The sequence below is a fragment of the Archocentrus centrarchus genome, chromosome 16 (assembly GCF_007364275.1).
Source record: "Archocentrus centrarchus isolate MPI-CPG fArcCen1 chromosome 16, fArcCen1, whole genome shotgun sequence".
In the NCBI taxonomy this organism is placed as follows: domain Eukaryota; kingdom Metazoa; phylum Chordata; class Actinopteri; order Cichliformes; family Cichlidae; genus Archocentrus; species Archocentrus centrarchus.
The window spans coordinates 27113587-27129676 of NC_044361.1; the positions used below are offsets into that span (position 1 = coordinate 27113587).

The 16090-nt window shown below is 39.0% G+C and overlaps 2 protein-coding genes across 2 annotated transcripts; one reads left to right on the top strand and one right to left on the bottom strand.

Annotated features, from left to right (window-relative positions):
- Positions 1-354: 354 nt before the first annotated feature.
- Positions 355-3519, bottom strand: LOC115794298 (perlucin-like protein). The gene is made up of 5 exons (XM_030749718.1): positions 3401-3519; positions 3119-3313; positions 2860-3011; positions 2651-2772; positions 355-651 (listed from the first exon to the last, which is right to left on the bottom strand). The coding sequence occupies exons 1-5, from the start codon at positions 3420-3422 to the stop codon at positions 441-443; spliced, it is 702 nt and encodes a 233-aa protein (XP_030605578.1). The 5' UTR covers positions 3423-3519; the 3' UTR covers positions 355-440.
- Positions 3520-4486: 967 nt separating this feature from the next.
- Positions 4487-13512, top strand: LOC115794297 (C-type lectin domain family 4 member E-like). The gene is made up of 6 exons (XM_030749716.1): positions 4487-4853; positions 6743-6853; positions 9228-9356; positions 9459-9610; positions 11011-11132; positions 11424-13512. Exons 1-6 carry the CDS (start codon positions 4763-4765, stop codon positions 11584-11586), a joined length of 768 nt encoding a protein of 255 aa, XP_030605576.1. The 5' UTR covers positions 4487-4762; the 3' UTR covers positions 11587-13512.
- The last annotated feature ends 2578 nt before the right edge of the window (positions 13513-16090 follow it).

The following is a 16090-nucleotide window of genomic DNA, read 5'->3' on the forward strand; positions in this document are numbered from 1 at the left end:
AATCGATATATATATATCTATATATATATATATAGATATATATATATCGATTGGGGTAAATCGATATATATATATCTATATATATCTATATATAGATATATATATCTATATATATATAGATATAGATATATATATATATCGATTGGGGTAAATCGATATATATATATCAATTTGTAATCATAAAAAATTCATTTTTTATGATTATTCCTGTCTGTAACCTTGTTTCATTCACATTTTTATTCATCTTTTTGTAAACTAAATATCTCTGTTTATGTATATTTTTATGTGATACTCTGTACAGCTTCGAATATTTAGATGCTTCTGCAAATATTTACACATGCACAAATAATATACTGCATGATGATACTTTATTGTTGAAAATGGTAACATGAAAACCGCAATGCATAAAAAACATCAGCTATTTTTTTTTTAATAAAGTATCAAAATCCTTCCATGCTGACTGATGTTTCTTTGGAGGTGCGCTCGGGCAAATGGAACGGGATGGCGTCCATCTGACAGATTCGTCGATACAGAAAGGAACAGGGAACGTCGTACCAGTTCTGATTGTAGCCGTCCACCACAGCGCAGTCCTCTCCAGCTTCCCCAGCGGCTATGTTGTTGTCTGGCTCGGGTTTTTGTGTGTTCCAAAATCTTTACAACACATACAGAAGATTAATATTAGTTTCCTTAATATCCCCCAAAGTCCCATTTCACCTGCTACCAGGTGAAAAAACGCAACTATTTTAGCAGTTGTCTTGCTAAAGTGCAGGTGTTTTACTTTTAAATGATTTTTTTATTCTTCAAGAGCCATCACCAAATAAACAACCTCTTTATTTATAGGATGGTTCTTTGTGCACTTTTCTAGTTGGGACTATAGTTAGCCTAGTGGACTGTAGTCTGCAGGAAGGTCCTGAGTTCAAGTCCACTATTCTGTGTGGAGTATGGATGTTCTCCCTGTCTTTGTGCGGGTTCTCTCCAGGTGCCTTGATTTCCTCCCGCAGTCCAGAAATACCTATGGCTAAAAATTAGTTGTGGGTACGAATGGTTGTCTGCCTCTCTGTTTTGGCCCTGGACAGACAGGCTGGCATCCTGTCCAGGGTGTAACCTGCCTCTCGCCCTGAAGCAGCTGTGATAGGATCTGGCCCCCCCTGTGACCGTGAAAAGGATTAGCAGAAGAAGATGGATGGATGATGCTAAACATGCCCTGTACCTCATATTCTGCTGTTTCTACATATAATCCAACATGATCACCAATCATAACCCTGAAACAAAATGTAGTCAAACCAATTATACAAGGCACAAAAGCAACTTCTAGTAATTTTTTGAGGGGGAATTGTGTTTTCCTTTAGGAACAGGAGGCACATTTTATTAGCTTTATGATACATCTTGTTTCTCAGGTAAACAAGATGTATCATAAAGCTAATAATGAGCTTAAATTAGTCATTTAATCCAGATTAAAGTATTTTAGCCACTAACTGAGGAATTACTTTGAATTTTTGCAAAAACATTTGGTCTGTAAAAGATTGATCCAACTGGCTTGTCCTCCATCAAGCTTTCAGGGAACTGCCACAAGTTATTAAATGGGTTCCCACATGGAAAAGAAAAAAAAAGTAAAATAAATATTTATCCTTTGTAATTCTCATGAGGCTTATATTTCTCATAGAATGATGTTCTCACGAAAGTGGCCCTTATCACATTTTTCTCAAGCAACATAAACATGAGAATTAAGCACAAAGTAGGTTAACGTTATATAGTACAAGAAATGCCTAAAGGGGAAACTTTTGTGAGAAAATAATCAGACATCTAAATATATTAAAACATCCATAAACTTGAACACCTTCTATTGCAGGGAATTTCTTTTACATATACTATAGGTTATTCTAGAGTGTTCAGAGACCTCTTCACCATTATTAGTAATATGGTACCTATAAAAAATAAAAACATTATAAGCAGCACTCTTGTGCTTGATGCCAAGACACCTTTGCTGTGTAAAAAAGCTCGACTAACACACTGAAAATGCTCTTCAAGGTCTTCAAGATCCTCACCTCTGGCTGGATGTCCGATTTCTCAAAAGTAGTATATTTATTGTAAAGTCCTTAGTGCGCATGCATGAAAACAAAAAAATCTGTGTAGGTGTCACAATACGTGTTTCCTTTGCAGCATGTGAAACCTAAATAAAAGATGATGGCAACATTACAGCTGAACTGAAACACCCAAGTCTCTAACCCTCTCAGTGTGTAGGCAGGCAGGTGTTGCATCTCCATGCAAGAATGTTTGTTGTTAAAGCTTCAATAGTTTCCCCGGATGAGGATTCTCGCCCTGTAAGGCAGCTGGGATGTTTGTACATGGACATTGCATTCAAGTCACAGTGAGGAAAAACAGCCCCCAGTAACATTTTTAAACTAAAGCTATTGTGGCTGATTTAACCTGTTTAAAAAGCTGCAGAGAACATCTTTTAAAGTCCCAGTTTTTAGATACTTTTACACAGCTAATGCATCCACAAGCTTCAACATCACACAATCCACAGCCAAAAAAAAGATTATCTATCTCTCTAATTGATGATCAGCTGTGAACTGTGTCTGTTAATATCCATCAGAAACAGTGATTCTCCTGAGAAGACCGTTTGAATTTTAGTCTTTTTCATACTTACGGAACTTTAAGTGTTGAGTTGTCCACCCATTTCCACTCTCCCTCATTCACGATGTCACTCAGTCCGAGCCAGTAGTATGTGTAAAACCCTCCAATCCTCCTGGCTTCTTTTTCTACAGCTTCCTAAAAAATATATCCATTCAAGTTTTTTTTTAGCACCTTTGTAATTAAAATAAATTCAAAACATTAACAATACAAAGAATCCCTTACATGCTCTTCCTTGGTGGTCAAGATGGCGAGATGGCCACCTATCTCCTTACATTTGAGTGTACTGTTAAACCAGTCCTCTGTGTCATTGCTGAGGAAGAAGCAGTGATCCCCTACATGAATCCACCCATCAGGACACTCTGTGCAGGTGATCGCTGTGGGGAGAGATGGGGATAGATAAATACACAAGTTAAACATTTATAGAAGGTGCAGAACTTGAAACAAACATGAAATTTTTGTTCATCTTCTGAATTTTTGGTACCATCAGCTGAACAGTTGTTTGCCAGGTTGGCATACTGGTTACAGAGTTGTCTGTAGCGGTCCTTCAAAGAGTCTAGTCTCAGCTTCAGAAGGGTCACCTCTCCCTCTTTGCTGTTTTCAGCCTGAGCAGAGACTTGAGAAGCCAACAGGCCAAGCACAACACAAAGGATGGTGTGGCCTTTAATGCCCAGGGTGGCTGATGACAGACAGCAGATTCAGCATTAGCGCACATGCAAACAGACACAGACATACAAATATCGCGAGCTGCATCAGGGCATCTCACCTTTCTTTTGGATAAGAAGCATCGTGTCTGTCAGCTTCCAGGATATCACAAACTTTGATGTCCTCTCTGTGCCCTCTTGATGTTTTATATAGCAGTTTGCCTATCAAAGAGAAGGGAAAAGTACAGATTGCACAAATCTTCCAGACAGATTGGACTCGTCATAGCTATCAAAGCATGTAAACTCAGATGGTGCAATATCTTGAAGCCAAACTAGCAATAACCTGCCATGCTGGACTGTGTGAACAAACATTTGATGATGGCGAGCTGGCACACAGGTTCAGTATTATTTACCAACACATGAGCAAAGTTCTCTCTTTGTCCTCAACTGTTCTAAAAACTGGCAAAGATGGAGGCCTAAAAAATATGACTCAGCATTTACCAGCACTGTGAGTGTGTGTGCTGGTAAACATGTGAGTGCGTGCTTAACGTTATTTGTATTCTCTTCATAAGCAGAACAGCTGCAACAATATCACCTCTTCACCACACACACCAGATGCCCACTCTGTTCTTCCAGCACACTGTCAACATTTTTTTTGGTATATGTCCAAGTTATTTTTTTTTTTTCTTGGCACCTTATTCCAACAGACATTGTCAGCTCTCGTGCTTCATGAGGTTTTTGTTATTCAAACCAAACTAATTAAAGCACAGAGGAGGGGTGTTTCATGTTTGCTTCTTTTTCAGTGACTGCTGTGCTGAAATTTGTGGTTGCACATCACCAGAAATTCTTCTCTTCTGAATTCCTGTACTTTTCCTGCGGAGTCATAGCTTGGCTCTTCGTTCTTAAAACTCACTGTTCCTGCCTGCTTTCCAGTCACAACCTTGTCACAGCTCCAGTTTTAGTTTTTTGTTTCTGTTTTTAAATAATGTGAGGAGAGTGCAAGCACACATCATGTATTTTTTTTTGGTTTTTTTTTAGTTAAAGAACATTTTCTCCTGTTCTGACTAATCTTTAGCAAATTTCCAGAATCAGTGCGTCACTCCAAACAGAGCTGAAGAAACTTCTGGGATTGTGCAAGACAGGGCTGAGCCAGCACACTGAGCCAAAAACGAGAGGAAAGAGCCTCCCAGTTTGGCTTAAAAAAACCTCCTTTTTCAGGAAACTGATGACCAAAAAGAAGCTAAAATTATCTAGTGGAGGGCAGAGTGTAGTGTAGTACTTCTCTGAGCAAATTTTCTTAACTCTGCAGCAGCATTTGATTCAGGGGAACGCACTTCAATAATTCAACCAGCAGGGACAAATTTAAATTTAAAGCAGAAATATTGCTGCTCCAGAGCAGAGAAACCAAAACCTTTAGGGGCCCGAAGAGGTAGTATATAAAGGGAGACAAAGTGAGGAAGAGGCTTGCGAAGGACACGGCAGACATGGAGCAGAGAGAAAACTACAGCAGCTTGCATGAGTTCACAGAGGAGCCGGGACCAGGAGGAAACAGTCTAATCCCAGAACACAGCAACGGTAATTTGTGTGCATATGTGGCAAGAAACAAACAGATGTGTAGGAGCCAGAGGTGGACATCAGGACCTTTACTTAATTACTGTTTATAGTGATGTACATGGTGCTCCTACTTTGTACTTTGTACTCAGATTTTACACTGGATACAGTATTAAAAAAAAATAGATAAGTACTTACTACCTGTATTTTACTTGACTTTATTAATGCTACATGTTTATATATTATAACAGTTCTTGTAATAAATGCATTAATATAGCAGGGTTTTAATGCTGAAGCTGGTAATGGTAATGGTAATGGTAGCGGTTGGGTTGTAAAGTTATTGTGTAGTGCATATTAATCAGTGTGCTCATTTCAGGTTTCGTAGTCTTAATCTCCTGAGCCCTGAGCAATTTTTGATCCCAGCTATTAGTGATTAGTTGGACCTGATCACTCTAAAAAGATGCCTCTCTGATCAGGACGTCATTACTTTTTTTTTAATATAGCTTTTATATCCTTTCCATCATGGGAACAATAGATTTAATTTACAGCATAATCCAATAAACGTAACATTTTTTTTAAACAAAGTATAAAAATGTATTGAGTGTAAGGTGCAGAAAAGCTAAAATGTAATGTCCCTGTTTGAGGACACAGGAGGTTAAAACCTCAAATTTTAAGAAACACAGCTGGAACAAATGTATTCAGGCTAACTTCCACTAGATATTTAACATGTTTCCACCATACAATAATCGCTCTGAAAGAAGCACATTTTGCTCTTAATACTTCCACTGAATTTTTAATTAAGAGAATAAGACCATATGATGTTGGAAAGAACTTGAGTATCTTTAATTTAGTGTTGTGTGCAAGTACAGCTGTAAGACAGCTGGATTTTACAGGAATGTTTGTGCCGACTCTTATTTTTTACTTTCACTGCTCGACTTTCCCGTCAGCACAGTGGCTCAGCGGTTAGCATTGTTGCCTCAAACAGCAGGATCCAGGGTTCAGACTTGGGCAGTGCCTTTCTGTATGGATTGTGCATCTTCAGCCCATGTTGCTCAGCTAGTTCTGCTTACTTAGTACTTACTTCTGCTTGCTTACTGCTCAGAATACTCTTACAAAAATATTCTAAAACCTTAATTTCTTGGTTAAATGGTGTTTTTAAAAAATTATCTTTGTATTACACAGTGTTTGTCACAGATATGCTACTTTGCAGATAAAGATTTTACCAACAAAACATCCTTAATAGTCATCTTATAAAGGAAATGTCTGGAGATTATTCTTTAAGTGCAACTGTCTCATAGAGTCATAGCCAAAAAATTTTCTAAGTAGCACAAATTGTTGCACACACTCTGCTGCTTTTTATTTAGATTTATTTATTTATTTAGATCAAATTTAGATCAAATTTAAGTAAAGAGTCTATGTAAAGTGTTGACCTGTCGTCTTCATATTTTCTGCAATTCTCTGCAGCATGCTGCAGCATACTGCATATCAGCTGCCGGACCAAATCCATAAGCTTCAATTCACAAGTATGATTCTGATCACAATAATATAGAAACGCTCAACCAAAAACTGAGGCGCCAAAGTGCGCGCAAAACAAAATCTGTGCCACTGCCATGACTGTAATGTTTAAGGATGTACAACCTTCATATGTTACTTTAGTAAAGTATTTGAAATTCTGTATTTTAGTATTTGTGTACATATGTGACAGCATGAGGCACAGATACAGAGACTACCAACTGACTTGACTTTCAGTAGAAATGTTCTCTTTGGGGATTTGAAAATATAATGAAGCTAAACTCTGGTCAAACGGTTCTGCCCTGAAATTTCCTTTAAAGTCTGCTCTCGCTGCTACACCAGAGGAGTTAAAGTAGTGAACTGACAGCTTGCATGCTGTGGGCTGTTTTGTGTCTAATCAGGCTCCCAGGGACTGAAGCGAGGAGTCGAGTGTTTGCGGAGTAAGACTTCTCTCCTGATACTTATTGGCTTTTTGGCCTCCCTCTTTGCCAACATCGTACTCGCTGTTCTCTGTAAGTATAAACACTGTCTTACTACCTCGTGCCCCTCTTGTATATGCTGTACTTTGAGTCCAGTGCAAAAGATTTAGGTACTTAAAATAGTCTATATTTATCAGTTTTACTTCATGAGAAATGCACGAGAGAGAAAAGAAAAAAAATCAATATTTGCTGCAAGCAAACAGCATCAGTTCGCCTGCATTTGTACACAGCTTTTAAGGTACTTAGGAGGTATGTTGGAGATCTTGCGTTGGTTCTTTAGTGGATTTATTCTGCCTCAGTATCTTCTGTCTCTTCATGTAATCCCAGACTGACTCCATCCACAATATCGGGATCAGGCTTCTTTAGGAGGAAAACATATTGCTCTTGTTGTCACTAAAGAGAGTCATTTATGACTCTGACTGTATGTTTGGAGTCATTTTCGTGCCTCAGTCTGAATTTGGTACCGACCTGATGTCTCCCTGGGGCATTGCTTGATGGAAAAGGACCCAAACATCTGAAGTGCCTAAAACTTTTGCACTGTGCTGCCTGTCTGTCTCTGTGTCTTTGGGTCTCTATCCCACGCTGATTATTCTCTCTTTATTTCAGCTCAGTGTGCTTTTGGACACCTAGAATTGGCAATAAAAAAGATAAAGCACTCTCTCCAGTCCAGTGAGGGTCATGTAATAGAAAAAGCACAAAAGTCCATAATTGTGAAATATTTCTCCTGCAGGGCCAAGAGTCTCTGGCAGCTCAGCCTGATAATGTGCTTGTGAGGACACTCTCTCATTTAAAACAAACACCACTGGGGCCGTACGTGCTTGATCTATTGCCACACACACACAAACTCATTCAGACGCACACTCAAAAGCTATCGAGTACGATTTTCGAATTTAAAAATGATGACTGGTACATCTTGAGGCGAGAGAGGGAAATAAAAAGAAATACTTCCTATGACAACAGGATCTCTAACATATTGCAAGACTTTCGATAGAGAGAAAGTGGTTTAATTCCACTTTATGACTTTGTAGAGCAAGTCTGCCTAAATAAAACAAATTAAAAGTCCCATAATGGTATACACTGTAGCTGCAGCTTAAACCACAGCTGCCATGTGGAAATTTAGCACATTTCATTTCACAAATATCTGCAGTAAATGCATTCATAGTAGTGTTTTGCTTTTGGTTTTGTGAAGTCATGCAAGCCACATTTTACCTCACAACAGCACCTGCATCTGTGTTTTGAGAGGGCTTTCTAGGAAATGATTACGTTTCATTAGTCTGATAAAGTGCAACTCATTTTTCTACTGCACGTTACCTCCGAAGTGATCTGTCAACCACAGTTCAGCTTACAGTAAATCAAAATAAACACTTGGAAAATTACTTTGAATCAGCTCAGCGGGTGCAAGTGGCCTAGCTTTCACTTCCTCAAAACACAACCAGTTACAGCACCTAATCGAGTTTAAACTGTAAGACGTTAATTGCGTCTGAAAGATGTCACTACGATGATACTTCTTAATGAGAGTGAGGTAACCACAATAACGATTATTTCTATTTATGGCAGTGGATGAATACATTTTTTAAAACGTTTCAGTACTCAAATGGGAAGTGGCGACATAAAAGAGAGGAAACACACAAATGGAAAAATATGTGGCAATGAAACCAGATTGCAAATGATAATTTTTTCCAGCCGCAAGGGATCTCATGTAAACACGATTATTCCAGCCAGGGCAGCAATAAAACCATACAGAGATTCACAGACTGTAAAGAGAAGCATTATATGTTTGAAGAGGGAGCACTTTAGTGGCAAATGATAAACCACAACTGTATACAAATTGCATTTGTTTATACTCACACTTATGTGGTCCCAACTTTCATCTCGACAAATATTGGATGGATTTCCATTCTCTGACGACCGTCTCACAGATATCGGTGGTTTTGATGTAAATGTCTTCACTGCGTTATATAATTTGGTACATGCACTCATGCTCTTCTATTTCAGTCATTTAACTTTTCATCAGTATCTTCACTGGGTCAAGAGTTACATTTGCCCAGTACTAATAAAAACTAATGATGTTCCCAATAACCTAACTGCGACTGCATCAGCAACTGTTATTTCTAGGTTTTGTTGACTATAAAAAGGCCTTTGATTCAGTATTCATGACAAATTCTGGATAACCATGTTAGATATGGGCTACCCGGCTCATCTAGTTAACACTGTTGCCAAGTGCTTGCTCATAGCGGGTTGTTTCATGTTGTTTCTTGATGATTACTTAGCTTTTCATTAAGTGCAATAATGTATCTATCTATCTATCTATCTATCTATCTATCTATCTATCTATCTATCTATCTATCTATCTATCTATCTATCTATCTATCTATCTATCTATCTATCTATCTATCTATGTTCTCAGTGATTAATAGGCCTGGTGCCTCACCGGACACTTCCTCCTCTTCAGTTCTGGGTTTGAAATCAATGCAGAAACGTTACATCCAGCTGTGTGAAGACTACAGCGCCCTGGGACAGAGCTGTTCAAAGACAGGTGGCAGGAAGTCGTTCAAACAAATGGACACGATCTTCATTTCCTGCTCTCTTTGATTTCCCCTTCCCCTCATCCCTTTATCTTGGTCTTTCTCATTAACAGTTAAGCAGTGCAGGGAGTGTCCTGAAGGTTGGCTTCATGTCGGGAATCTGTGTTACTATTTCAGCAATGACAAGCTGGACTGGATGAAGAGCAGAGACAGCTGTGAAAAGATGGGCAGTCATCTCACCATACTGCACACCAAAGAACAGCATGTATGCAAGTTAATGTGTGTGTGTGTGTGTGTGTGTGTGCGCGCGCGCGCGCACGCTTCACCCTGCTGACCAGCACAGGTGTTGCTCATTCCCCTAATTGTGTGGGTTACTGCATGCTGTTGGCAAACGGGTGGATTTGGGTGGGAGGGGATGCTCATATATCTTTGCAAGGCAAGGTCATCTTATCTGTTAAAGTTGAGAGCGCCACTGGACTTTTTCACAGGCAGTGTTAGTGAAAACATTAATGACAGTTTGCGGTAAACATTGTCGGTGTGGAAGTGAGCCATACACATTATGCTGCAATAGGAATGGCTAAATAAACTTCCGTCTACATTCAACATCATCTGTTAAAAAACAGTAACCAATCTGCAAGCAGGTAATGTAGTAAATAATTCAAACCCCACAGTTTAAGTCATATTTAATTAGTCTGTGATTTCATGTGGCTAGAGGTTTATTCTTGTCAATTATGTCTGCAAACCATAGACTGTATACGAAAGATGGATATAGGTACTCAAAGTCACCCATTTCCTCGGTTTAGGTTCCAATTTTTGAAGCTTCAGTTTTAGCATGTGCACCATCGCCATCTTGGTCTTTTGGAACCAGATGAGACTGTATTTGGACAGGAGGGTGGGGTTATCGGCATATGCTAGCAAGTTTAGTTAGACTATATGGGTGCACCACACCTGCTCATTAGTGCTTAGTAACAAATGAAAAATATTAGTATTTCACTCACTTGGCTGGGCTGTTGATATAATTACCCTCAGAGTAGGTCACATTACTTGTCTGATTATTGATTTAAAAATGCTCCAAAAGGCACAAATATGACGTAGAGGTCCAAATTAGCTGAGATGAAACTTCGCTGGATTGTGTAGGCACCATAATGTCACCCATTGGTTTATGGACATAAACTCTATGGGTGCAATGTACAGATACTCATATCTGCTAATTAGTGCAAAAATAACATACTGAAAATATAGAAACTGAAGCATAGACTTCTTGGACATGCTGTACACAGCAAGCCATAATATTTGTGAGTTAACTAATAAAATGCACCAAAAGACTCCAGAAACACACCAGAGAGCTTATTGTGGAGGACAATCCTGGCGGACAACTGAGAAGTGCACCTCCCTGTGTCAGCATCCACCTGTTAGTCAGAGGTTACACTCCCAAATTTAAGCCCTAACAAAATCCAAATGTTTGAGTTATTAAAATAAAATCACCCCTCATACAATTGTTATGAAAGGAGAAAATGGCTAAAGAGGCCAAAAACCCTTTTTATATCAGGTTGTTAAAATGTTCTTTTCATAGTTGATGCTAATCAAGTTGACTCTTTGGGAATCAGCCTCAAGTGGCCGCTGGACATTTGAGATTTGTGAGATTTGTGTGTCTATTATCTCTAGGATGCTCTGGAAAAGGAAGCAAGGAGAATTGGTGGATTTGATTACCACTTCTGGATCGGCCTGTCGGACTCAGAGAAAGAAGGAGACTGGAGATGGGTGGACAACACAACACTGGAATACAAGTAACAACATTTAATGCATATATTTATTGTCTTTTGGATTTAATTTCCTATGCTGCTTTCATTTTCAATTATGACACCAAATAATCCATCCAGGATGAACCTATATAAATTCTAAAGGCAAACACTGCCCATGCTTATTACAAAGCCTCAGGTATATCAAACATTTCATCATCAATAAATCAAATAGCTGGGCGAGGGGAGCTTGTTTTTATCATTTGTCAGAAATGTTCAGAGTTGTTATTTATAGCTCTCCTATCTATCACATTTTCTGCTTTCCCCCCTCTGTCACAGATATTGGGATCAATTGAGCTCAGAGCCAGATAACCACCACACGGGAGGGGAACACGGGGAGGACTGTGCCACCTTAGACAGCCACTCGAAGACATGGTTTGATGTTCCTTGTGATCACATTTATAAACGAATCTGCCAGATGGATGCCATTCAGCTCAACTGAATCCCTGCACCGCTAAATGCTGCAGACCTGCAATAACTGGATATGCAAGACAAGAAAATGAATGGGTACATGTTTGGGATTATAGGAAATAGAAGTCGGCACTAAAATAAGCACATTTTTTTTTGTTTCGGCTTTTTTGGGGGGGGTAAGCTCACAGTTGCTGAAAAGCTGCATATTATATCGAGAAAGCTTGCTTGAGATTAGGCAGTTCACTGAAAGACATCCTTTGTGTAGTAGTGCACCGATTTTACACAAGGATATGAATATTTTATAAATGTGAGACCATGACATCATGTGACAATTTTTGAGTTTACAGTGAATTTGTGTAGTTTCACAGTTGCACTATTTGCACTGAAATAACCATGAATTTTGCCACTGTGTCAAATTTTTTTTAATCTGTCTGCCGTTTTTGGCTGTGAAAGCAGCAAAATGCTTCAGAAAAAAAACTGTAGGTTTTACTGGGGGAAAAGCAGCAATGGTTCTGTTTTGACCTTATCATAGAAATCAGCCTTAATTTATTTAAAAACTGAGGTTTTCAATTAAATTTCAATTGAAATTGGTTGCAAAACAGGAAATGAGATAATATCTTTGCACCTGCACCTGATATACACCAGGCGTATATCAGATAGGAAGTGTTTTTTGGGGGATTTTTTGTTGTTGTTTTTATTTTGGGGGGGGGGGGGTGCATGTGTGTGTGTGTTTGTGTGTCTGAGTGTGTGTGTGTGTGTGTGTGTGTGTGTGTGTGTTTGTGTGTGTAGCACCTTGAAGTTGGTTTGTTGGGGCCACAAGGCTGCTGCAGCTGGACCTTTCTCAAATTGGTACATCAAAAAGCTGAATTTGACCTCTAAGGGGTGCTTTAATAAGAAAATCTTTGTTTTGTTTTTGGCTGTTGAGGTGTTTGTTATATACCAGTAGTATAGTGTCCTCATCTGCAAACTCCTGAGGGTCTACTTGGGTTAAAGTGACAAAAATTTCATCATTAAATGGTGAACATATGCCCTCAAATGTCTTGCCGTCTACACTACAATAGAAACTAGTCATGTCTTTAAGGTAGACTTCAAGTAGGCCTGAAATAAACAAAATCCCACTCGTCCCTGGTGACATGCCTGCAAACAAGGCTTATCCTGGAATTAAACAAATAATTCTTGGGTCTGGTAATATTATGGAAGGTCCCAAGGTTGATATGTGCAGTACATGTGAAATTAATGTAATTTAAATTCACCAGCCCCAAATTTTTCCAGTGTTGGTCAAAACTGGCACCCAAAACATGCAAAAGCATTAATATAGTCTTTAGATTTTCAAAACCCTTGTTGGTTAAAGCTCATTGAAGTCTGCCAAACAGAAAGTGAGGTTATATTTCAGCAAATGTTTCTTGAATTGAGTGTGAACTTAGAGTACGCCACGTCTTTTTGTGAGGTTGTGTAATTTGACCACTGGGAGCTGCAGTTAGCAAAAACCATAAACAGTACAGAAGATGGATGCAGCCATGTGACATCACCCACTGATCAATATTTTATTCAGTATGAGCCAAAGCGACTGATGGAGCCAGTAAACGCATCAGTAAAGTGTTTACTGAGATCTGACCTGAGGGCCATTTTTCACATAAACTTCTAGGTGCCGAAGTCTTTTTTGCAACCACAGGTATTGCCCTCTGGTGGCCTTCATATAGAATGCAGGTTTAAGGGACTTGAACATGTGGCTTCACATTTTAGCCCCTGAAGCGATGTCTATCTTTTAAAAAGAAGTTTTTATCAGTGCTTATGGCCACCCTTGATCAATTCAGGTTAACTGTGGCCTTCCTGCTTGCGGCTACAGTATGATTTCTTGGTATTTACCCTTTAAAATGAATCATGTTGCTTCTCTGCAAAATATCATATTTGTATGTATGTACACATGTAAGTCAATAAAACTGTCTTTTATAATCTCCCTTTTTGTTTTCAGTCTATTACCTCTATTGTATGCTTATATTGTGCAAATGTACTGTTAGCATTTCGTACTTCTAATGACTTATTTTAAAGCAAAAGTACTGATCTTTTATTACATGCTGCAGCCTCAGTGTAGATATGAGTTGGTGGCTCTCTAAGAGACAGGGATTTTACATTCTTTGTTTATTTTTAACACTTTTTTTAATATTACACAAGAATTAGAGGATTATAAGTTGCACAAATGTCATATGCAAACCCCATTGTAGAGCACTTTTTAACAACCAGGTGCTAAATAGTAGATGTCAGGCCTGATAAGATATATTGGAAGCGTAGTGCCATTTAAAAAGCCATCGATACTTAAATACACTTTGAGTGGTGAATTTCAAAGTATAAAGAATGTGGTGAAGGACAGGCCACTAGTGCTTTTTTTTTTTTTTTTGTAGTATTTATACAGGGATCTGCTCTGAGTCCCTTCTTGCTTGCAGCGATAACGGACAGGCTGACAGACGAGGCCAGGCACGAGTCTTTTTTTGATCTGTAGTGAGAGTAGGGAGCAGGTGAAAGAGAGCCTGGAGAGGTGGAGGTATGCACTGGAGAGAAGAGGAATGAAAGTCAGTAGAAGCAAGACAGAATGCATGTGTGTGAATGAGAGGGAGATGGGTGGAAAGGTGAACATGCAAGAAGTAGAGATAGTGAAGGTAGATGAGTCAACCTGAGGTCAACCATCCAAAGACAGACAGTGCACAAGAAAGGTGAAAAAACAGTGTAGGCAGGGTGGAGTGGGTGGAGATAAGCATCAGGAGTGATTTGTGACAGAAGGATAGCAGCAAGAGTGAAAGTTCACAAGATAATCGCGAGACCTGCCATGATGTATGGTTTGGAGATGGCAGCGGTGACAAAAAAGACAGGAGGCCGAACTGAAGATTTTTACTGGGAGTGACCGGGAAGGACAGGATTAGTAATGAGTACATCAGAGGGAAAGCTCAGGTTGAGCAGTTTGGAGACAATGTTAGTGAGGCAAGGCTGAGATAGTTTGGACATGTGCAGAGGAGGGATAGTGGATAGTGGAAAGAGACTTTGTGGTTAATTAAAATCAAATGAAACAGACAACAAAAAAAAAAGATCTACAGCAGAATAATATTAAAGAGCAGAATTTAAAAAAAAAATAGTGATGCTTGCTGAAGATAAATGATAAATATTTAAACTCCGGCTGAAATTTTCACAAGTTGAAAACATGCTGATTGTCAGCAGAGTCGAGTATGTGGGTTGCGCTCATGAAAAACTTGCCAAATCTTCTCTGCCAATGCCAAACAGCTTATTCTGCTATTGACTCTTGTTTGGTGGTGTTTATTGGATTGGATTATTGAAGTCTGAAGAAACAAGTAATATTTAACATTTTATTCATTTAACAAACAGGGACCTCAGTAGCATGTGGAAAAACCATACACAGGCAAACAGCCTGCCACCTCCTCCTCATGCTGGTCACCAGCTTGGTCACACACTGCTGTGGGATGGCATCCCATTCTTTAACCAGCATTTGTCACAAGTGTGCCAGTGTGGTTGTGTTGGTCGCTCTGGCACAAACAGCACGCCCAAGCTGACCCTACAAGTGTTCAGTGGGGTTGAGGTCAGGACTGCAGGTAGGCCATTCCATCCTCTCCACTCCCAAATTCTGGAGGTAGTCTCTGATAAACCCCACTCTGTGGGGGCGAGCGATGTCATCTTGGAGGATAGAGTTCAGATGCAAAATTTCATCTCTGAGTCCCAGAACAGCAAAACAAGAGTCAATAGTAGAATAAGCTGTTTGGCATTGCCAGAGAAGATTTGGCAAGTTTTTCAGGGGTATAACAAACATAGTCAACTCTGCTGCTCAACCCACAAATGCATTTTCCTTACAAATTTGGCACCATTTAAGGGGAGATAGATAGATAGATAGATAGATAGATAGATAGATAGATAGATAGATAGATAGATAGATAGATAGATAGATAGATAGATAGATAGATAGATAGATAGATAGATAGATAGATAGATAGATAGATAGATAGATAGATAGATAGATAGATAGATAGATAGATAGATAGATAGATAGATAGATAGATAGATAGATAGATAGATAGATAGATTAGAGCATCCAGCAGCTTGATACGCACAATAAATAGATTACAAACAATGGAGGTATAAATTATACAACCTACACTAACAATACATACTAACAAACTATACTAACTATACAAACTATACTATTATACAAACTATACTAAACTGTACAGGGGCTTAGTGCTCTGAAAACAAAACAAAACAAAGAATACAGGGATATGGATGAGTCCAGTAGTGCAATATACATATAAAAAAATGCAGAGGCAGATGTACAGACAATTAAGTGCAGTAATAAACAGTAGTAAAGGGGTAATGATGATTGTTGATTGTATATTATCCCCCAAGTGAAGCATTAAAGAGTCTGATGGCTCTACGAACATATGATTTCTTAAATCTGTCCATTGAGCAGTTCTGTGAGCGCAGCCTCCCACTCCTCTGTTTCGTTATAGTGGTGTGTAATGGGTGACTGTTATTGTCCA